This window comes from Chiloscyllium plagiosum, chromosome 14 (genome assembly GCF_004010195.1).
Source record: "Chiloscyllium plagiosum isolate BGI_BamShark_2017 chromosome 14, ASM401019v2, whole genome shotgun sequence".
Taxonomy (NCBI): domain Eukaryota; kingdom Metazoa; phylum Chordata; class Chondrichthyes; order Orectolobiformes; family Hemiscylliidae; genus Chiloscyllium; species Chiloscyllium plagiosum.
The window spans coordinates 4682831-4707759 of NC_057723.1; the positions used below are offsets into that span (position 1 = coordinate 4682831).

The 24929-nt window shown below is 40.1% G+C and overlaps 1 protein-coding gene across 1 annotated transcript in view; it reads right to left on the bottom strand.

Annotated features, from left to right (window-relative positions):
• LOC122556968 overlaps window positions 1-24929 on the bottom strand; it is a 309989-nt gene that overhangs the window by 228565 nt on the left and 56495 nt on the right. The window contains exon 7 of the mRNA XM_043704202.1: window positions 8912-11443. Coding sequence (XP_043560137.1) covers window positions 8912-11443 — 2532 coding nt within the window. The remainder of the gene's footprint in view (window positions 1-8911; window positions 11444-24929) is intronic.

The window sequence follows — 24929 nt, forward strand, 5'->3', positions numbered from 1 at the left end:
ACATTGATGACATTTTCTTCCTCCGGACTCATGGCAAGAAGTCACTGAAACAACTTCATAGTGTTATCAATGAGTTTCATCCCACCATCAAACTCACCATGGACTACTTTCTACTATCTGTCCCATTCTTTGACACATACATCTCCATCAAGGATAGACACCTCAACACCTCACTCTGCCACAAACCCACAGATAACCTCACAATGCTACACTTGTCCAGCTTCCACCTGAAAAGTATTAAAACAGCCATCCCCTATGAACAAGCCCTACACATACACAGGATCTGTTCAGATGAGGAGGAACATGATGGGCACCTGTAGGCATTCAAGGATGCCCTCATAAGAATGAGGTACGATGTTCAACAAATCGACCACCAGTTCCAATGTGCCACAGTGAGAAACCGTAATAAACTTCTCAGGAGACAGACACAAGCTTCAACCGACAGGCTACCCTTCATTGTCCAGTTCTTCCCAGGACCTGAGAAACTATGGCATGTTCTTCGCAGTGTGTAACACATTATCAATGTGAATAAGCACCTCGCCAAGATCTTCCCCAATCCTCCACTTCTCACCTTTAAACAACCACCAAACCTCAAACAGATCATTGTTCGTAGCAAACTACCCAGCTTTCAGGACAACACCATACGACCTTGTCACAGTAGATGCTGCAAGATGTGTCAGAATGATGACACGGATACCACCATTATGCGTGTAGACACCTCCCACATTTATGTGGCAGGTACTCATGTGAATCATCCAATATTGTCTATCTCATATGCTGCAAGCAAGGATGCCCTGAGACATGGTACATTGGTGAGACCAAACAGAGCTGAAAATGTGTTGCTGGAAAAGTGCAGCAGGTCAGGCAGCATCCAAGGAGCAAGAGAATCAGCGGCGGATGAATGGACACCACACAACAATCAACAGACAGGAGTGTTCCCTCCCATTCAGAGAACAATTCAGCCATCTCCAACATTTGACCTTGGACCTTCGGGTGACCATCCTCCAAGGCGGACTTCGGGACAGGCAACAATGAAAAGTAACTGAACAGAGGCTGATAGTCAAGTTTGGTACCCATGGTGATGGCCTCATGTCACACTACAGGTGACCCCATTGCACTATACACACACAGATAGACGCATAAACACAGACAGACACACAGACACAGACACGCTGACACTCCAACACACACAGACACCCACACTCCTACACACATACACACACACACACATATATATATATATATATATATACACACACACTCTCTATCTCATATAGACCCATACACTCATGCATGCCCTCTCTTATACGCTCACAAATACACTCCCGCACTCACACACACGCTCTCACAGACTTATACTCCTTTCCACTCACACTCACACACACATACACATACTCACTCACAGACACTCTTAAACTGCAACCCCCGCCCCCCCCCACCTCCAACCCATACACATCCACATGCACACATACGCATATAAGTTTGTGGGTGGAATTTATACTGGCAGAATTACATTTTACTTTGCTCAAAAACCGTATGAATCTATGTAAGATTCTATAAATCCGTTTTTTACATTAGAATCAGTCTGACCATTGTGACATAGACAGTCTCACACAGGGCACCTCACACGTTAAATGCATTATCCAGGCGACATGACACCAATGGTTAAACTCCACTTGAGAATGTAACTTTTAAAGAAGTTCTGTGATTTACATATGAAAGAACTGAAACCAACATGGTCATTCTAAAAGATGAGAGACTGAACAAACTATCCAGGTCTTTTTCAATATATAATTTCAGTTACATCACACTGTAAACTTTTTCTTTCAATTCTCTGTCAAATATAACCACCTGATTAAGGAGCAGCGCTCTGAAAGCTAGTGATTCCAAATAAACCTACTGGACTATAACCTGGTTTTATGTGATTTTTAGCTCCAATACAATGCAAAAGCGCGGTATTAGTCATCGAGTCATACAGCATAGAAACAGACCCTTTGGCCCACTGTGTATATGTTGACCAACAGACATTACACTATACTAATCCCATTTAACTTCACTTGGACCAAAACCTACTATGCCCTGGCATTTAAAGTGCTCATCCAGATACTTCTTACAGGCTGTGAGCACGTCCCTCCAACACCCTCTCAGGCAGCATGTTTCATACATGATTAAATGTCTCTGGGGGAGAAAAAAACACATTTCCACAGATCTTCTCTAAACCACTTGTTCCTCACCTTAAACTTTTGTCCTCTTGTGTTAGATACATCTGCCACAGAAAGGGGTTCTCACGACCTGAGAGAATGTTGCAGTGGTGGCACGGTGGCTCAGTGGTTAGCACTGCTGCCTCACAGTGCCATGGACCTGGGTTCAATTCCCACCTCAGGCAACTGTCTGTGTAGAGTTTGCACATTCTCCCCGTGTTGCGTGGGTTTCCTCCGGTTTTCCCTTGCACAGTCTAAAGATGTGCAGGTTAGGTGAATTGGCCATGTAGTGTGCAGTGCATTAATTATAGGGGAATGGGTCAGGGTGGATTATTCTTTGGAGGGTCGATGTGGGCTGAAGGGCCTGTTTCTACACTGTAGGTAATCGAATCTGCTGTCAATGCCTTTCATAGTTTTGTACATGTTAAACAAACCTTTCCAATCCCATCCCTTATCAACCTCCCTTGCACCAAGCTAAGCTCAGTCTATGCAACCTCTCTTCATTACTGAGACTTTTCAATCCAGGCATCATCCTGATGAGTCCCCTCTGCACCCTTTCCAGTGCAATAATTTACTTCTGATAGTGTGGTGACCAGACTTTTAAAAATGTATTCCATCATCACCTAACCAATGTTTGGTAAAGTTGTAAGAAGTTATTATCCTTGCTCCTATGTTCTATGCCCTAGCTATTGAAGGCAAGATGGTACATGCCTTCTTCGCCACCCTGTCTACTTGTGCTGACACCTTCTGGGCATCTATGAACTTGTACACCAAGGGCCTTTGCTGTTCACTACACCCTAAGGACCTACCATATATGATGTGTATCTTTCCCTTATGAAACCTCTCCAAACATAATACCGAACACTTATGAGAATTAAATTCCATCTATCATTACTCTGCCCATTTTTCCATCTGATCAATATCTGGGATCATCCTCCTCACTGTTAACATGACCATCAATTTTCAAGTCATTCACACATGTAATAATTATACCTTTTGCATTTCTATCCAAATAATGAATGTAGATAACAAACAGTAAGGGTCCCAACCCAGAATCCTGTGGCACACTGCTGGTCACACATTTCCAATTACAAAATAACCCTCCACCATCATCCTTTGCCTCCTATTTGGATACAGTTTGTCAACTTCCTTTGGATCTCATGGGTTATTACCTTTTGGCTGACCTTCCATGTGGGATATTATTAAATGTCTTACTGGGGTCCAAGTAAACTACATCAACTGCACCAACCTCAACAATATATGGAGTCGTCTTTTCAAAAACACTTAAGTAAAATACTCAGACAGGGTCTCCCTCCAACAAATTAGTGCGTATTAGGGAGTCTTGTAGATGCAACACACTGCTGCCTTTGTACAATTATAGCGGAGGGATTGAATGTGGAATGTTGAATATTAGGGATATAAAGAAAGAACATAGAAAATGTGCAGCCCAGGAACAGGCCCTGCGGCCCTCCAAGCCTGTGCTGATCCAAATCCATTGTCTAACCTATCGGCCAGTTCCCAAAGATCTGTATCCCTCTGCTCCACACCTACTCTTGCAGCTGTCCAGACGCACCTTAAATTAATCTAACGTACCTGCCTCTACTACCTCTGCTGGCAGCGCGTTCCAGGTACCTACCATCCTCTGTGTAAAGTATTTTCCACGTCTATCCCCCTTAAACGTTTCATCTCTTACCTTGAACGTGTGACCTCTCGTTAGTGAATCCCTCATCCTGGTAAAAAGCTTATCTCTATTCACCCTGTCTATACCCTTCATGATTTTGTAAAACTCAATCAGGTCCCCCCACAATCTCCTTTCTTCTAATGAAAACAATCCGAACCTACTCAAAATGTCTTCATAGCTAGCACCTTCTATACCAGGCAACATCCTCGTAAACTTTCTCTGCACCTTCTCCAAAGCGTCTGCATTCTTTTGGTAATGTGGCGACCAGAACTGTACACAGTATTGTAAATGCAGAAGAACCAATGTCTTGTACAATTTGGTGGATATGGTGTCAATCAAATATTAAAGTGTCAATGTAGGTCTATGAGCAGAATGTGAAGCCAGAATCTACTAATTTAGTGGCTGCGTACTGCAATCCATCCAAGACTATTACACACAAAAAATCAACATTAATTAATGAATTTTGCATAGGCATAATTAAGGATTAGTGGATAATCAGTAGGTTATCTGAAAATAATATAGTGAGATGAAAACCTATCCTGAATAGATAAAATCAAGTCTTGGAGCCATTTGAATGTTAGGAATGCAAGAAAACATGGTGCATCCCATGATCCTTCTCAGCATATCACACAGAGTTTTGTCCAAGTTGAAAAGTCACACGCATTCACATTGGTATCATTGAAAATTATCACGCAATAGCTTCAAGCTTCATTTAGAATGCAAGTCCTGGGCTACCAAAGGTTACAAAAGAATACTTGAGTGAACTAAGTACAAGTAATTATTTATCCTACTATTCAAGGTATGGAACCGAAGGAACTATTGAAGCTGAATAATCAGAAACGAAAACAGCAGTTGATGGAAAAGCTCAGCAGGTCTGGCAGCATCTCTGAAAAGAAATCAGTGTTAATGTTTCAGATCTAATTCTGAGGAAGGGTCACTGGACCCGAAATGTTAACTCTTCACAGCTGCCAGACCTGCTGAGGTTTTCGAGCAACTTCTGTTGTTGATTCACATTAGTAAAATAGATTTCCATCTTATTTTTGTTCTGTGATACATGTGAATGTTGCCCACCAAGGCAATGTTTATTACATCCCTGATTGTAATGGAGAATGCGATGATGAGTCTCTTTCTTGAACTATTGTACTCTATATGATGTATGGACATCCAGTGTACTATTACAAAGGGAATGCCAGGAGCTTGAATCGTAGGCAGGAGGGCAACAAGAGCGAGCATGGCTTGTGACTTGTTGAGGGGCTACCTTGCAGCTGCTACCTTTGTCTTTATAGGTGATTTTTCGATGGTGTTGACTAAGAAGTTTTTGTAAGTTTTGTAGTGTATCCTGTAGATTGGACACACTGCTGCCACTGTGTAACTCTGGTGGAGGGACCAAATATTGAATGTTATGGATGAGTAATCAATCAAACAGACTGCTTTGGACTGGAAGAAGCTGAATTGTCTGCTGTCAGAGCTGCAGATATTCAAGCAAGTACAGAGTATTCAATCAGATTCCTGACTTGTACCTTGCCCATTGTGGACAGGCTTTGAAAAGAAAAGAAGTCAGTTTTTCATTGCAGAGTTTTCAGTCTCTGACCCAATCCTGTGACCACACTATTCAGATCATGGGTCTTGTCAGACACTGGTTAATGGTAACACCGAGGATATTAATAGTGGGACATTTAGTGATGGTAATACCATTGACCGTCAAGGCAGCTGCTTAGATTTTTATTTTCTCCTTGGAGGTGGGCATTACCTGTCAAGTGTGTCGTGTGATTTTTTTTTATCACAACAGGCCAAGCCTGACTGTTGGCCAGATCTATATGCATATAGAGACAGGTTACTTCAGTATTGGAGGAGTTGGGAACGGTGCTCAACTTTATGCATTTTTAAGTGAACAATTTAATTTCTGACTTTTGTTACAGTGAATGTCATTGATGAGGCAGATGAGGATATTAACCCTTGGACAATATGCTGAGGAATTTATTGTGAGAGTACTTCTGGTGCAGTGATAGTGTCGTTACGTCTGTACCAGTAGGGCAGATTTAATTCCGATGTGTCCCAGATGTGTGTAATAATTTCTCTGAACAGGTTAATTTGACAAATCTGTTCTGAGGCATTTCTGGGGATAATGAGGTCGGTATCCAGAAAACACAGTTTTGTTGCTTTGTGCTAGGCATGACTCCAACTAATGAGGAATTTCCCTTATCTTCCCTATTTCCCCAAGGTGTTTTTTAAAAAAATCTCCTTAGTGTAGTCAACATACAGTCAACTATTGCTTCACTGTCAAGGGCTTTAACTCTCCCCTCAACTCTTTTGTTCAATGCCTTAGTCCATGCTTGGTAAAAGATGCCAAGCTCAAGAGAACGAACAACATGCCGTTTGTGAAGCACAGAGGAAATGGCTTGAAAAGCTTGAAATCTAACATAATCTACAAAGTAACGAATGAAAATTGAAGATATGCATCACCCATCCTTTTAGAGAAATGAACTGTTCTCCAATGTAATAGGCAGTTAATCTGGAGTACGTATGGCTAATAAGTAAAAGAAACCCATGTGGGTTTATAGTTTGCATTACGTGCTGGAGGGTTTGTCAGAATTTAGGCAAAATAGATACGATATATACAAGCATCATAAGCTAATTCTTCTGGAGACACTATTCATTCTAAGGCTTGGCATCAAGCCAAACTAACGTATCCTGTGCATTCTTCACCAGAATGAAATCCAATGCTTTTGATCTCTGAAGTGGATACTTATGATATTTGACAGTGACTTAAATGACTTAACTGTAGTCACAAAACATAACTTCCATTTATATCTCACAATCACATAGTTAACTCTCATAAGGCCGTTAGAATGATATGAGATAAAACAAGTGACACAGAGTCAAGCAAAGCACAGGAAGAGAGAGCAGGAAAGTCTTGGAGTGCCAATGCCTCCCCTAAGGTTTTCTGCATTTTGAATCATCAGCCATAGACATGAGTTAAATAATACATTGGTGGCAGAAACTCACTCTTTGTCTACCGACTTCAAAATATTTGTTCCCTCGATGCTATCGTTATCCCAATCTTACTTTTGAACCTGTTGAGTAATTAATCCTCCATTTTAAATTGAGAATGCTCAAGGTATTCTCACAAACAATGTACTCTAATCATCTTCTTCATATGGTCACCATTTCAAACAGCTGTAGATGGCTTGAAACTTACTTGGCATATACACTAACTTTTAAACTCTGTTCTAATTACCTGCAGTACCACTCTATTGGTCGCCTCCCCTTCTAACGAACCCACTGAAACCCCAAGCTGTCGTTCTGATATCATTTAAATGAATGATATTCTGGTAAATTTGTAATTTATAATTTATCTGATTGAAATTGGTACAAGCCTTGTTCTACCTTGCACAGATTCTAATTATCAACCCACACCCATTAAGCTGTATTGAGACATTTAATAAACAATACTTCACAATTGCAATCTCATATGTTTGCCTTTCCTTCGTGCTATCTTCTTAATACCTTTAAAACTGTAATTTCTACTATCGTTTTGAATCTGTATCATTGCATCTCAAACTTGATTGAAGTACTGCAGGAGGTCGAAATGAATGAGGTCAAAGGGTAACTTATGTTAGTGACCAAAGAAAGATTGGGCTCATAGTTGGGGAAAGAATAGAAAGCCCCAGTGATGTTGTCCAACCAAAACTTATATTTCCCATCGTGCACAAAGCAATAATTTGGTCAAAAATAGTTTTCAAGATTGAACAAAGCGCACGTGACATAATGTTCAATCTGAAAAGCATGTTTGAAAGCACGCTTCTCGAGTATAAGAGAAAGGAAATTGTATTTTTCCTCCAGCTCATTCAGTTAAATGATAATCCGCAACGTGAAAGACAACTTATTCTAACATAAATCTTGGAAAAGGAACTGATGGCACCAAACGCAACGAAAGATGAATGAATTTTTAAAAAACTTGCTTGAATTATAATTCTGCTGCAGCTATTGGGAGCGGAGGAACGCGACCTTTAAGATGTTACTTGTCGAATCGCAGAGCTAGAGATGCAAGGTCTTAATATCTACGAAACTTTGAATACAATAAAATAGATGATAAATCATAAATCCTTCACGTTTAGTGAGTTTCTTCCCTAACGTGACTGTCCATCTCTCCTCTAAAATGAAGCTTTGCAGCTTTGCCCTACCTTGGAAGTTACTTCCAAAGTGACGGCTGACTGTAAATTGCTCCAGCAATTTAATGCAGATACTTAGTGTAATTTTACTTCTCCAATGTTCGTTCCCTAATCACGCGGAATATGTAATGATATTACATTAGACGATTTAAACAAACGCGTGTTCTTTGCTGTTACATTATGATCGTTAAATTTGTTGTTGGTAAATTGAAATGCCATTACATCCACAAAGTATCTGTATCGATCACATTTAGGCCTGTGTACATTACATAATTTGCTGCCCCAAATACCACTGTCTTGAGCCATGTTGTTTCCATATCTTTTGTGATGGATTAACCTAGTTAATGCGCAGAGTATGAGGCATATTTAGCAGTAGGAATATATGCACTTATAAAGTACTTATCTGACTAAATAGTCTTGATCGGGTGATTCGGCTTGGTTTTAGCTCATACGAGTCACTTGTACGCCCATGAACAGTTGAAAAACTTATGCGATTGTTACGTAATAAAGATTGAACTAGATGACAGTCAATGTGACAAAACTAGATGTTAGGCTGTGATTACTCAATAGCTTACAGTGAAAGTAGTCACTTTGGTGTAAATGCTTAATAGCCGAATGATATAATACCAATGCATTGCAATTTGCCAAAACAAAACATGTAATGTTAGCTACCATAAAGTCTGGCAAAACACAGCCGAGAGTTGGACAAAATTACACCTGGGTCAAAATAGAGCTGTGGAGTGAAAAGAAAACAGTTGGATCAACGTCTTAAATATAAGAAATCTGACTCTTCAGCTGCTGATTCACGCTGCAGTCTTCATTTTTTAATGTGTTTTACTGAAACGTAATATACTCACATCGTTAGATATATGCGGCCATCTGTTCACTATGTTTGCAGATTCACTTGACGCACATATTCTAATATTCTTCCAGGAAACTCCAGAAGTTGTTGGACTAATTGGAGCAAAGTACATTAATTCCATTTTCGCTGCATCTGGTGCTGATCGAATTTTGTAACGGTATGTGTCTGAAAGGGATCCATTTCCTCGAATTTCAAGGACGTTGGTAATTAACTTAGAATCTGGCACAACCTGAAGGTTGGCACGTGGATTTTTCATTCTGCTTTTGGAGTCCAATTCTGTAGCATAGCAACAATTGGTCAGGAAACAATTTCCACTGCAGTCAGCTTGTGCTGTGTTCGGACAAATGGCAATAACAAGTGCGATTATGACAACAAGAAGCAAGAACGATGTTATTCCCAAAGAAATGATTATATAAAATGCCAAATCTGAAGATTGTTGTAAATCTTGGTGGAAGTCGTTAACTTCTGACTGAAATTCTTCGTTCTGTTCAGAGATAATGAGTGTGATAGTGGTACTAGCAGAGAGTGATGGGTAACCATTATCCTTTACCCGGATGACTAGTGTTTGTGTGTTCGCGTCACCATCATTAAATCGCCGAACGCTTCTGATTTCTCCCGAATTCCGTGCAATTGCAAATAAACCCGAATCAGTGGCTTGCACAAGCTGATAGAAAATACGTGCGTTCTGTCCTGAGTCAGCATCAGAAGCAATTACCTTAGTTACCAAAAATCCTGGATCGGCAGATCGAGGCACCGTCGCCTTGCTGTAATTCATTGACTTAGGTGTTGTAATGACAGGCGCGTTGTCATTCTGGTCGAGAATAATCACATACACAGTGACATTCCCGGAAAGAAACGGCAGTCCGGCATCTTGAGCTTGAACAAGGATCTCAAAACTTTTCAACTGCTCGTAATCAAAGGATCGTTGTGAATAGATGACGCCATTTTCTGAGTTAATTGACACATATGAAGAGACTGGATGGCCCTGGACTTTGGTGTCCAGAAGTCTGTAAGCAATCTGGGCATTTTGTTCAGAGTCGTGGTCGAACGCTGACACTGATCCAATCGAATGTCCAGCTGGATTGTTTTCGGTCACGTAGAGCGTGTATGTAGTCTGCGTAAAGCTGGGCGCATTGTCATTTACATCTGAAATATGCACAGTCATGGTTTTGCTTGTGGATAGTGGAGGGCGTCCCTCATCTTCACATGTCACAGTAATTGCGACTTCCTGGGCATGTTCCCGATCCAGATTGCCATTCGTGGTTAGTCTGTAAGTGTTCCGAAAGGAAGGTTTCAACTCAAACGGGACATTCGGGGAGATATCACAACTCGTACGTCCGTTTTCAATAGAATCCCGATCCGTAACAGTCACCGTCGCTATCAAAGTCCCAGTGGGAGTATTTTCGCTGACTGTGCTCGAAATCGGTTTTAGAATCAAATCCGGAGCGTTATCATTCACATCCTTGATGTCCACTTGAACAATACAATGTGTGGAAAATGACTGCGTCCCCATGTCCTTAGCTTCCACATGTATTTCGTAAATACTTTTTTCTTCAAAATCCAGTATTCCTTTAACAGTGATTTCTCCAGTTTTGGGATCAATATTAAATGCTTCCGCTATTTCTTCCTCACCATAGCCACTTAAAGAGTAAACAATGTCGCCATTGGACCCGTCATCCAAATCCGTCGCGTTAAGCTTAATAACTAAAGTGCCTAGAGGAGTATCTTCCGTTAAACTAATAGCGTACAAGGACTGTTGGAAAACAGGTGCATTGTCATTAACATCTAAGATAATGATAGTTACCTCAGCAGTACCTGACCTCTCAGGCACTCCGCCGTCAATAGCAGTGAGCAAATAACGCTGTGTTGATTCTTTTTCGCGGTCTAACGACTTCTGTACCACCAACTTAGGTATTTTCCATTTCCCAAGCGTCTGTACATCTAAAAAGAAATGTTCGTTAGAGGTGAGCTGATACGTCTGCACAGAATTGCTTCCTGCATCAGGATCCTGTGCAGCTTCTAAATTAAACCGGGTTCCAGGTGTGACAGACTCCGCAATTTCCAAATTGATTTTTCCGGTTGAAAAACTGGGAAAGTTATCGTTTATATCAATAATCTCGATCTCGACATCATACTGCTCCACAGGACCATCAATTTCCAGTTCCAAAGGCAGTAAACAGGTGAGGCTTTGCCCACAGAGTACTTCTCTGTCTATTCTTTTATTGACGAATAACATTCCATTCTGAAGATTTATATCGAAATATTGCAATGGCGCTTGGAGGGCGATCCGGAATCTGCGAGTTGCGAGGTCGGCTGAATTGAATCGTAAGTCTTTCGTGATGTTCCCTACAAAAGCACCGTGTTCTAATTCTTCAGGAATGGAGTAACGAATCCGTCCCGAAACCTGGTTCCAGACACAAAGCAGCAAAATGGACGGTATCGCAGTCTTTCTGCACAGGAAGAAACCGTCCCTGTGTGTCATTTCCTCTGCAGAGACGTGTCTTTCGGCCCTCATTATTTCTTCTGCCTGGAGTTATCAATGAATTCATCCAAAGTAACGACGTACGTCGAAAACCGAGAAGACCTTCTCAGGGGGTAGCTCGGTACATTCATCTGAACGATAATAATCTGCCTGTTTTCGTCCCTCGCTGTTGGGGGATGGGTGGTGGATCTCGAGCTAAATTTCTTCCCCTTATTGGTAGACAGCGACACAAAGAGTCTTTGCCTATAACTACACTGAGGTCACATTAAAGCTGTACATCATGTAAATTATGAGAAACATTACTTTCTGAAATCAGTAAATTAATTTCGCGAGCTCTCAACTTTTAAAAAGCAGTGGTGTTGCTAATTTATTATTGATTTATGTACTATTATGTAAATGAAATGTCACATTTGCTGCGCTATTGAAATTATCATTAATATAGTATTGCGTCCACATGCAGTGCTTCCCATAATACCTGGTATACTTTATTTTTCAAACCAAACGCTTTACTATGCTGAATTTTTTTTTAAAAAAAAGAAAGTACGAGCGATGACGAGAAGATTCGGCAAAATCTGTGGAGAAAGGAACAGAGTTAAAGTTTCAAGACCATAATCTTTTATCGGAACTGAGAAAATGTGGTTGTTTTTGAGTAGGTGATGAACGCAGAATAATACAAAGAACATCGCGATACACTGAACCATAGAGGACTCATTAGTCCAGAAACAAAGGGCGGGATGCTGGCAAGAAAAAGAGGCAAAGACTTTATGCCAGTTGCTTGCAAGTTGCTGATGCAAGTAGCAGCATTCTCTGCTTGCCTCACTGCTGTACTATTAGAAGAGGAAGCATGTTCTTTAAAAAGAGCATTGGCAGTGTCTCTACCTTTACACTAGAAATACTGGGTTCACGTCTCACCTGCTGGAGATGTGTTTCATAACATGGATGAATACCTTGATTTAAAAAAAGCTTTGGGGAGAGTTTAAAGTGTTCTCAGCAATAATGGATTTAGATATAAGGTCCAAATTACTGCATGTTTGGGGAAAATTAACCAACGAATGAGCAGAGGGTGATACATGAACATTCACATTTTCTGTGAATGTTAGTGCAGAATATGCCCGTAATGTACAAGACACATACTGTGAAAACATGTGTATCCATAATTACAGCTCCTTCAGAATTCATCAACATCACTGGTGCCAGCCTTCACAGAATTTGATTAATCCCAACCACTGTTTGTGGAGATACTTTAAATGCACTCTCTCTACAGTTCACCCATGTTACAAAACAAATCTGAAACAAATAGAACTTGATCCAGGGTTTCTGGCTCACTCAAGCTCAGATGTAACAGTGACTGATTGTTTGGAAAATATGACCAGTTGTAAACCCTGGCAATGTCAAAATTGTGATGTGGGAAAAAAAAACTTGCCTCATGCTGTTACTGCAAATTAATTATTTTGTAGTTCATAATCTGAATAGCACCGACAAAACATATTGTTTAGCATCACTATTTTCATTTTTTGTCTTATTTTTGTCTTATAACTTATACTGAACTTCGAACTTGTACTTCTTAAAAATAAATGAAGGAAAGAACAAAAGGCAGATGATTGATGTTGAGAACTAGCTGGAAACATTATGCATGTTAATTACTTTTCGACTGGGCCAAAACATCTACCCTAGAACAAGCCAATCAGAGACACACAGGAGAATTCCAAGAAGCATGGCATTCCAACCGGAACTCTATCAACCAACACACTGACTTGGATCCCATTTACCAACCCCTGAGACAAAGAATGAAGAAATGACGTTGCAATAGGAAATGACGTCACTACAGGAAATGGCATCATCAACCCAAACCCAAACTTTTAAAGAGAAAGTGGGCTATACCACCAGTGCTTCATCTGCAAGTTCACTGAAGATGTTACCTTGTATGGAGACAAAACGTCTGAAACGAAAATTTCTGCTCAGTGCGCAAACCTATATCGATGTTAATTACAGTTGTAAAGACACTGTAGATGAACTGGCGCAGAATAGGGCTCTGCTCAGGGTCAGACTATTGTCTGAATGTTAAATTGTCGATCAATGGAGGACAAGTACTGGTTAGCTTACCATGGGGAATGCTGAAAGAAAAAAGAAAAAAAAAAATAACTGGTTCTGACTGGTTTATGGCCAGGAAGTACTGTTACGTTAGAAGTTTCTGCACTGGGTAGTATCTGGTTTTGGGTCTGTATAATTATTCTCCAATTATCGACTTCTTGGAAGGTTGAAGAAACAATCACAGTTTGTAAAAATCTCCAGATGTCTGCACAAGCTGTTTGCATTGACAAATGGGTTTGAACTTCAAGCAAGATATGTCTGTAAGATAACTTATTGTCCAAGAATTTTGAGACAGTCTAGTATTCATTGGTGACATATTCATCAAACTGAAAAATTGTCATTCGTTTATTTTCTTTTTAAAAATTCACTTAACTGCGCTTGCCTGCCTGTCTGGCTTTGCATGTGGATTTATGATCAAAGAATATTCAGCTTAGATAATCAATATGATTGTAGTTCCTCAATGTTCTGTGAATGTTGTATTCTGAATTCCAAATGGTTAATTTTTGTTTAAGTTGTAAATTTGTTGTCTAAGATCGGTAATTTGTAATATCTGGTTGGGAACGTGTCAGCACTTTTGAGGGTTATTGAATGTTTTAATTTCACTTTGTTGCAAACCCAGTGATGTCGGGCTGATTTGGTTTGACCTGCTATCCTAGCGTTATGTAAAATGCACTATTCAAACATTACTAATCAAGACAGATGCAAGAAAAACAGCTTTAAAAAACAATAATAATATGTACTGCATGCGCACTGATTGACTGCTCACTGGACCCTTATTGGTTAAGATGTCGCCATGCAAGATTTACATGCAGTTACCAAAAGCTTTTACTTAGGCAAATTAACTCTGATTGTTTCAGATTGCCATGGAAATGCAATAGTGAACAGTGTCTCCTAACCATTTGTTCAGGTGAAAGGGGAAAATAAATCACAAATTATATTGCACAATTCAATATCTTCAGAAATCAGTCTTAATACAGATATAAAAATCAAGTTCTAAACCTTTTACCGAAGACAACAACCTTACAGACATGAAAACAGAACTTAGATAAAGTCAGAGAGTCATAGAGATAGACAGCATGGAAACAAACCCTTCGGTTCAATCCATCCAAGCTGACCAGATATCCCAACCCAATTTAATGCCACCTACCAGGAGCTGGCCCATATCCCTCCAAACCATTCCTATTCATATATCCATCCAAATGCCTATTAAATCTTGCCATTGTACGAGCCTCCACCACTCCCTCGGGCAGCTCATTCCACACATGTACCACACTCTGTGTGAAAAAGTTGTCCCTTAGGTCTCCTTTATATCTTTCCTCTCTCACCCTAAACTTATGCCTTCTAGTTCTGGACTCCCCGACCCCAGAGAAAAGACTTTCTCTATTTATCCTATCCATGCCCCTCATAATTTTTTAAACGTCTCTTAGGTCACCCCTCAATCTCTGACACTCCGGGGAAAGCAGCCCCAGCCTGTTCAGCCTCTCCCTATAGCACAATCCTTCAACCTTGTCAACATCCTAGTAATTTTTTAAAACCCTTTCAAGTTTCACAACATCTTTCCGAAGGAGACCAGAATTGCATACAATATTCTAACAGTGGCTGAACCAATGTCCTGTACAGCCGCAACATGACCTCCCAACTTCTATAATCAATACTCTGACCAATAAAGGAAAGCATACCAAATGCTTTCTTCACGATCCTATCTACCTGCGACTCCACTTTCAAGGAGCTATGAACCCACACTCCAAGGTCTCTTTGTTCAGCAACACTCCATAGGAACTGACCATTAAGTGTATAAGTCCTGCTAAGATTTGCTTTTCCAAAATGCAGCACCTCGCATTTATCCGAATTAAACTCCACCTGCGACATCTCAGTTCATTGGCCCATCTGATCAAGATCCTGTTGTAATGTGAGGTAACCCTCTTCGTTGTCCACTGCACCTCCAATTTTGATCTCTTCTGTAAACTTACTAACTGTATCTCTTATGCTCACATCCAAAATATTTATGTAAATGACAAAATGTAGAAGACCCAGCACCGATCCTTGTGGTACTCCACTGGTCACAGGCCTCCAGTCTGAGAAACAACCCTCCATCGCCACCCTCCTGTCTTCTACCTTTGAGCCAGTTTTGTATCCAAATGGCTAGTTCTCCCTATATTCCGTGAGATCTAGCCTTGCTCACCAGTCTCCCATGGGGAACATTGTCGAATGCCTTACTGAAACCCATATAGATCACATCTACCACTCTGCCCTCATCAATCTTCTTTGTTACTTCTTCAAAAAACTCAATCACGTTTGTGAGACATGATTTCCCACGCAAAAAGCCATGTTGACTATCCCTACTCAGTCCTTGCCTTTCCAAATACATGTGCATCTTGTCCCTCAGGATTCCCTCCAACAATTTGCCCACCACTGACGTCAGACTCACTGGTCTATAATTCCCTGGCTTGTCCTTCGCACCCTTCTTAAACAGTGGCACCACGTTAGCCAACCTCCAGTCTTCCAGAACCTCAGCTGTGACTATCGATTGTACAAATATCTCAATAAGAGGCCCAGCAATCATTTGTCTAGCTTCCCACAGAGTTCTTAGATACACCCGATCAGGTCCTGGGGATTTATCCACCTTTATGCGTTTCAAGACACCCAGCACTTCCACCTCTGTAAAATGGACATTTTTAAAGATGTCACCATCTATTTCCCTACAGTCTATATCTTCCATATCGTTTCCACAGTAAATACGGATGCAAAATATTCGTTTAGGATCTCCCCTATTTTCAGCAGCTCCACACAAAGGCTGCCTTGCTGATCTTTGAGGGGTCCTATTCTCTCCCTAGTTCCCCTTTTGTTCTTAATGTATTTGTAAAAACCCTTTGGATTCTCCTTAATACTATTTGCCAAAGCTATTTCATGTCCCTTTTTTGCCCTCCTGATTTCCCTCTTAAGTATACTCCTACTGCCTTTTTACTCTTCCAATGATTCGCACGATCGATCCGCTCTATACCTGACATAAGCTTCCTTCCTTTTCTTAACCAAACCCTCAACTTATTTAGTCATCCAGCATTCTTTACACCTACCAGCCTTTCCTTTCATCCCAACAGGAATATACTTTCTCTGGATTCTCATTATCTCATTTCTGAAGGCTTCTCATTTTCCAGCCGTCCTTTTACCTGCGAAGATTTCCCCCCAATCAGCTTTCGAAAGTTCTTGCCTAATACCGTCAAAATTGACCTTTCTCCAATTTAGAACTTCAGCTTTTAGATCTGGTCCAACCTTTTCCATTTGTTTCGTGGACAGGCCTATGGTTAGTTTCTTTCTTTCACAGAAATATTTGCATTCACGTAATTAACTTTTGTCTCTTCACAAGACCCTTAAAGAGACAGTTAAAACAGCACACGTATTTATTAACTTCGATTCCTTAAACTCTGCTACCCCATCATTCTGTTTCTGGAGTTTTCCCCTTCCTACTATGTTGCCCTCGCTCTGAGTATTTTGGTAGCTGCTGAGCTGCACTGCTGATGTTAGCGGTTTTTGACTTCTAAATGATCTGGTTTACTCTGGAAGTCAAGGGCTGACGTTTGGATAGTACTGTCCTTAGAAAAGAGCTTTTCTCTGTCTCTAAGTGTCTTAGACGATCTTATTGCTCAGCACCAGGCACTTTTTCTCTTACAATTCCTTGCTTTACTTTCTTAAGCATTAAACTATTCACCTCAAAGGATTTATTATAAAGCTTAACTTAATGCATGTAAACATACTTCAAGCTAACTCTTCAACATTCACAGAACTCAAAATTTAAAATTAAACTAAAACTATATTTTCTCCCTTCTTCACACAGATCATATACAAATAAAAGTCTTACTGAAAGCGATATGTGTTTCTATTCACTTGACAAACCAAATTTTTAAACAACAATGACAATAGTATTTCATGAACTATTGTACCTGTTACATTTCCAAATGTTTACCAAACATTTTTAAAACCTTCATTTGATAAGGGTCTTGCCAACATTTTTACTATTGGGTCTACTTGAAATGAATCTGAAGTCTTTTTAAGAAAAGTTTGTATTTGTACAAAATGCTCATGCTTGTTGAGAATGATGATTTCATGCTCGCAGATAATGATGTGTGGCTTCAAACTGAGGTCTCCATCGTCACCATGTATTCAGACAGTGTGCGAAAAGCACACAATTCATTGAGTAGTTCACAATATGCCAAATCAAATTGGTGTTCATTCAGGGACACAGTATTTGCATCAAATGCTGGGGAATTGGGAATAGAGAATTGAAACACAGCAAATTACGGTGATTGTGGCTCCGATTTCTGGCTATCTATCTTCTCAGTCTCAGAAATTGGCTTTCAATAGCTTAATAGCACAATATTGTTGGACTGAAACTGATTCATGCATAGTCTTTATCTGTCCAACGGTCGAAGGATATGGCAGATCATTGACAATTTCACACTACTCGTATCTATTATTAAGTCTTCAAGTCATGATCATAACGTTTTTACTTGCACCAAGGTCCGAGAAAAAAAACAGATTTAGCTTAGTAATCATTCCGGAGCAGTTGCACCACACATACACCGGACAAGGACCATTTCCAATAAACTCTCAGCTAAATTTCTCACTTCAGACTTAAATGAAATAACAATTGCTGAATACTTCCAAATCAGTACCTTGGTTGCCCTTGACCCGAAAGCGAGACATACAATAACACAGCTGCAAGAACATCTTAGCATTTGCGTGTTATTATGTGTTTGTCTTTCATTAGGCCTTTCAGTATCTATGAAGCAGACGCCATTCGTGTGATTAACTGAACTCACTTTTCTGGGAAAATTCAGTTCTAACACGATACCATCAGTCCGTTCGTTTTGTAGCTCATTCACTACTTTAATCATTCATTTCTTTGACCTCATAACTCAGTCTGCTCTTTTTTTCCCCCAAATTCTTACCTGTTCTGGGGAAACTCCTGGGTCGTGCTACTTAGTAACACTTATGAATACTTCGGAATCAATAATGTCCTCTATGTAAGAAGTGACAGGAGATGGAAGAGATCCTAAACAAATGTTTCTCATCAGTATTTACCGTGGAGAAAGTCATGCAAGCTATTGGATCCGGAGAAATAAAGAGTGATGTCTTGAAAGGAGTCCACATCATAGAAGAGGAGATGCTGGAGGTCTAAAAATGCATTAAGGTGGACACATCTCGGCGATCTCGCCAAGAAAACTGTGGGAGGTCAGGAAGAAAGTACAGGACTCCTGGTAAAGATATTTGTATATTCGCACAACAGATGAGGTTTTGGAAGACTGGACAGTGTCTAATGATGTGCCATTGTTTAAGAAAGGCTGCAAAGTAAAGCAAGGGAAGTACAGGTGGATGAGCCTAACATCAGTGGTGGATAAGTTGTTGGAGGGATTCTGAGAGACAAGATCTACTTGCGCTTGGAAAGGCGAGGAGTGATTAGAAACAGTCAGCATGGCTTTGTATGTTAGAAATCGTTTATCACAAAGCTGACTGAGTTCTTTGAAGAGGTGACCAAGAAGATAGGTGCAGGCAAATGGGATTGGTCCTGTTTAGGAAACTTGGTTAGTATAGGTGAGATGTACCTAAGGGACTGCTTCCGTGCTGTATGACTATGACTCTATAGCCATTTCCTTAAATATAATGAATCATGGACAGTAAATGCTGGCCCCCTCGGTGCCCACATCCAGTGCAAAAAATATTGAAAATTCAGAGAAAGAAAGCTGAGACTGTTCATATTTTGGTTACATATGTAGTCGCTAAATTAGCACATTCTGCTACTTTTCCCGTGTATTGAAATATTTGCATAATCGCGTCTGTACCCTGGGATATCTGCTCCTCCACTCTACTTAGACATTCAGTGATAATTTGCTTTCCAGAGTTTTCCAAAAATGTATCACCTCACATTTAACTAACATAAAATTGTTTTGCTAATTAGACACAATTCTGAAAGTGTATTCGTATTTTCCTCTATTTCAGTAATGTGCCTTTGCAGTTATTCGAGTATTTCTTTGTATTGGTCACGGCCACAACTTGAAATCGTCTTGAACTTTGAAATTGTATCTCAACTTTCGATGACGAAATCATATAGTCACTGTGTCATAAAGTCATACAGCATGGAAACAGACCCTTTTGTCCAACCAGTCCATGTCCAACATAATCCCAAACTAAACAAATCTCAGCTGACTTCTCTTTGCCTATGCCCTCCCAAACTTTTCCTATTCATATACTTATCCAAATGTCTTTTAAACATCGTAATTGTACTGACATCCACCACGTCATTCCACATGTGAACCACCCCACTGTGTACAAAACAATGCACCTCTTTTTTAGATCTCTCACTCCTCTCACTTAAAAAAAAAGTGAGCCCCTAGTCCTCAAATCCCCCATCCTCTAAGACAATATTATTAACCCTATCTATATCCCTCATGATTTTATAAACTTGTATCAGGTCACCTCTCACCCTTAAATGCTCCACTGAAATAAGTCCCAACCTTCCTTTATAACTCAAACCTTACATACCCGGCAACGTTCTGAACCCACTCCAGTTTAATGATATCCTTCGTATAACTGGCCGACTAGAACTGGGCACTCTACTGTAGGAGAGGCCTCTCCAATGTAGGCGCAGCAACAAACCTTTCTGAATGCTACTAAACAGCTCTTGCCTGTTCAAGTCATTACATTTAACCGCCATTCTTCGTTCTCCTTCTTGAAATTAAGTCGACATCCTCTCCGCTGCTTAAATCCAGACTTGGATGCATTTTTCCTCGACTCTGTTGATCTCCATACAAAATATTTCCCATACAGTTTTATTTAGAAAAGATCATATGATCACTTCCTGAAACACTTCACTTCAACTCATGACTCTGTCCTTGAACTTTTGGTTTCTACAATTTCATTCTCAAGCTCACTTCGACCTCTCCGAATTTGTTGTGTTGCATTTTCTCCAATGAAACTTAACAGAAACTGAGGAAAGAGAATCTCAACTTATTGTTAGATCCTAGACACATGTCTGAAATTAATGCTGAGTTCAGAAATTTCAGATTATTACCTGGGCTTCAGTTTGCAGGAAAACAATATTGCAGCTGCCTACAACGTTGCAAATTCTGCCTACTTTGAGAGCACATTTGAGTTTTCTATTGGCCCCTTTGCCTTGCACCATTTATCTTCCGACTTCCATGTTATCTCATAGCTTCATTTATTTTTTTCCCGTCCTTCCATCCCTGCTTCTGTTCCTGACGAAATCTTTATTGCTGAAATTTCTAATATGAAATATCACTGACACGAATCTTGAATTTTGGATGTTGACCAAACTATTGAGATATTTAACCTTGCATTGTATGATTTTGCTTCATTTTGAAAATAAAAAGAAATTTGGGCATTGCTGGCAGGAAATTTGATGGGCATTTTTTTTCCAATCCCTAAATACCATTGAGAAGTTGTGGGTGAGCATTCGCCTTGGAAGACTGGAATCCTTGGAGTGAATGGATAACCAGTGTTCTTTTAGGATTCGATTTACAGTGCTTTAACTCACTAACAGAGAAAGGACAGTGACATATTTGTAAGTCACTGTGCTGCAAATGCTGGAGGATAACTTGCAGGTCATGGTGATGCCATGCATCTGCTGGCTTCGTCGAAAGATATGGCAGATGTTATATGTTTGGAAGGTACTTTCGTGAGATCTTTGGTTAGTTGTTTATAGATGGTGCACACTGTTGTCACTGTGTGTCAATGGTGGAATGAGTGAATGCTGAAGCTTGTAGCTGATTGCCAATCAGGAAGAAATAATTTGTTCTGATTATGTCACGTTTCTTGAATGTTGGTGAACCTATATTCATGCAAGGTAAACTAAACAGTATTTCATTAAGCACCTGACTTTTGTCTGTAACCCCATGGCGTAAGATGACTGTTTATTTTGCATACATTGTTTATTTCAAGAAAACTGCTGGCAACCCTAACTAATATTGAGAAAAAAGCTTAGTTGCCTTTCTGTGCACAGGCAACACGTCATTTTCATTTATGCTTGATGTTGTATGCAATGCACTGCAGATATACATAGAGAGAGGACTTAATCGTGATAAATAGACATGAATAACTGCAAGAATGATTGCTTATTATGAAAGATACGCTAACGGAATTTTTACATATTGAGAGTTCAAATACATTACATTTTTGGTACAAACCCTTTTCCAACAGAAATGAGAGAAACCTAACATACGATGTAAAAGTAGTCACCACTTAGAATATACGATTCTACTTGATTCTCCGAAAGCAACTTGAAAGTCAGAAACAATTACAGAGTGAAAACCGTCAAATTGAATGTCAGAAACGGAGTTCATGGTGACCTATAAATGCTGTTGTAATACTGAGAAGTGTGATTGATTTATCAAATAATAATCATTCCCAAAAGTAACTAAATACATTGAATGCTCCAATAAAAATGCCACTTGAACTCACCAAGCACGCGATGGTTGCTATTCTACAGTATGCACAATAACTGTATCTAATGAAGAGGCATTGTAATGCCACGAAGTGTGTGTAATGCAAAGATTGCAACACTGTAAAGAAGTAGCGATTAAAACAAGACTGAGCTCAGGAATGTGAAGAAATGTTTTTTAAGCTGTCCTCCTTAGCCTGAAAATCTTGAGCTGAAGACATCTACCACAAACCACTATAGATTTAAAAATAGAAGAGCTGAATATGTTCTCACTGTGGTAGATAAAAGAATAAAAGGATATGTCATAAAAAGTAGGAACCCACAATGCATTGCCTTCCTTAGTCTCACCAGGCATCTGAAAATGTGAACAGAAGTAGCTTATATAAGCTGGTGAAGAAAATTGGCTCTCACTGAAGCTGTGCAATGTCACCTCTCTCTTCAGAATCAAGCAATGGATAAGACAACAATGATTGAGCAATATCAGAACCAGTTGAGATCCATAATAGTGTCAAAAATGGTTGTATTTTAGCACTGATATTCTTATGCTTATTCTTCTCATTGCTACTGCCGTAAGACTTCAGTCACCTATTGACAATATCTGTTTGCATAGTAGAACTGATGGAATTTTTTTCAGCTCTGTTTAAGTGAAATCCATGATAGAGAGTACCAATTCAGAGTTTCTCTATGCTGGCCATGCAACATCAGTTCTCTTTATCAAGGAACACATTCAGCTTTAATTGGCATATGCTATTGCATTATTGATTTGGCTTCAACTTTAGGAACATAATGGTTTGATCTAAGACATTGCCATAACACTATCTAAGGCCATTGACTGTGTGATGGTGGAGATCGTTGATAGCTTTACATATCTGGACTCAAAATCCAATAACCATCTGTCACACAGCGCTGAAATCAACACATTAATCAGAATAGTGGCAGATCCTTCCAAGTTGGTTAAGAAATCATGGAACAACAACCTGACTGAGAAAACAAATTGTGAGTCGAGCTTGGCTGCTTCTTTATTGAGACATGCAGAGCATCTGACACGTTGGAGAAAATGTTGAAAATTTATTGTCTTCACTATCTCACTCGTTTATTTGACACTGCTTCGCGTCACTAAGGCACAAACCCAGAGATCCTGGAGCATAATAATTAATTCAGCTAATACCTGTTGTTAAAATAATGCCTAGTTAATTGAATGGATGATTTTGCATATGGTTATCTAAGTCTCGACTCATGGCTGCCTCAGTTTCCTCACATTCTCACATTACATCAAGCATGCTATGAAAATGACAAGCATTGACACTGACGATTTTGAAATTACCGGTCCAAGGTCATGACCATTGGAGGTTGACTTGGTGGAAAGGTTTTGGAGTAGGAATTAGTGACGACACAATAATAGGTAAGAAAGACTGATCGCGCAATGTTACATGGAAAAATAATTTGTCGATCAGACAAAGCAGGCTACAATGGAATTACATGAGTTGCAAAGATCTAACAAATTGAGTTTATTGGGAGAAATGTAAAATTGTTCATTTCAAGAGGAAGAAGAAAAAAGGACATTCTCTAATTGATGAGTGATCGCAGAACACAGAGATGCAAATTGACCTCAATGTTGCAAGAAGATTAGTTTGCAGGTGCAGCAGGCAATTGGTGAAAGGAGTAAAGTGCTATTCCTTATTGTAGGAGACTGGGTAGAAAAGTGGAGAGGTTCAGTGATATAGGGAATTGATGAGACCCTATCTAGAAAAAGAAATAAAATATCGATTTCCTTATTTAAGGAATGCTATGTAAATGGTTGGAATCGATTCGAAGAATGTATGCTAACTAAGAGCTAGAATTGTTGGGTTGTCTTACGAGGACAGCTTACACCTGCAGCCCGTAATGTTCCAAAGATTCAGAGGTGAGTTGATATGCGATCCTGATAGGTCTTGGCTTGTGGAAATGGGGATAATGCCTCTTCTGTGGGAGAATCTAAATATAGGGGTCAGTGAGTAAAGGGATCTGCATTTCAGATGAAGCTGAGGAGTTTTTTTCTCTCTCTCGTGTAGTCATAGGTACTTATAAAGTCATAGAGTCATACAGCGTGGGAATTGACGCTTCTGTCCAATCAGACCATGCCGAACATGATAATCCCAAACCAGACTAATCTCACCTGCCTGCTCCTGGTCTATAACCTTCAAATCTTTCCTATTCATATAATTATCCAAATGTCTTGTGAAAGTTATAATTTTTGCCCACATCCTCCACTTCCTCAGGAAGTTTGTTCCACATGTTAACCACTCTCTGTGCAAAAAAACCCTCGTATCTTGTTAAAATGTCTTTCCTCTTACCTTAAAAATGTGCCCCTACTCTTAAAATTCACTATTTAGGGATAATGCACCAACCATTAAGCCTATCTCGTCCCCTCATGATTTTATGAACTTCTTTATGGTCAGCTCTCTACCTCCTATACTTCAGAGAAGAAATCCCTAGCCTATCCAACTTTTCTTTATAACACAAATCTTCCATATCTGGCGATCCTCTGCACCCGATATGGCCTCCTCTATATTGGGGAGACAGGCTGCCTACTTGCGGAGCGTTTCAGAGAACATCTCTGGGACACCCGGACCAACCAACCCAACCACCCTGTGGCTCAACACTTCAACTCCCCCTCCCACTCCACCAAGGATATGCAGGACTTTGGACTCCTCCATCGCCAGACCACAACAACACGACAGTTGGAGGAAGAGCGCCTCATCTTCCGCCTAGGAACCCTCCAACCACAAGGGATGAACTCAGATTTCACCAGTTTCCTCATTCCCCCTCCCCCCACCTTGTCTCAGTCAAATCCATCAAACTCAGCACCGCCTTCCTAACCTGCAATCTTCTTCCCGACCTCTCCGCCCCCACCCCAGTCTGACCTATCACCCTCACCTTGACCTCTTTCCACCTATCACATTTCCCCCAAGCCCCTCCTCCCTACCTTTTATCTTAGCCTACTGGACA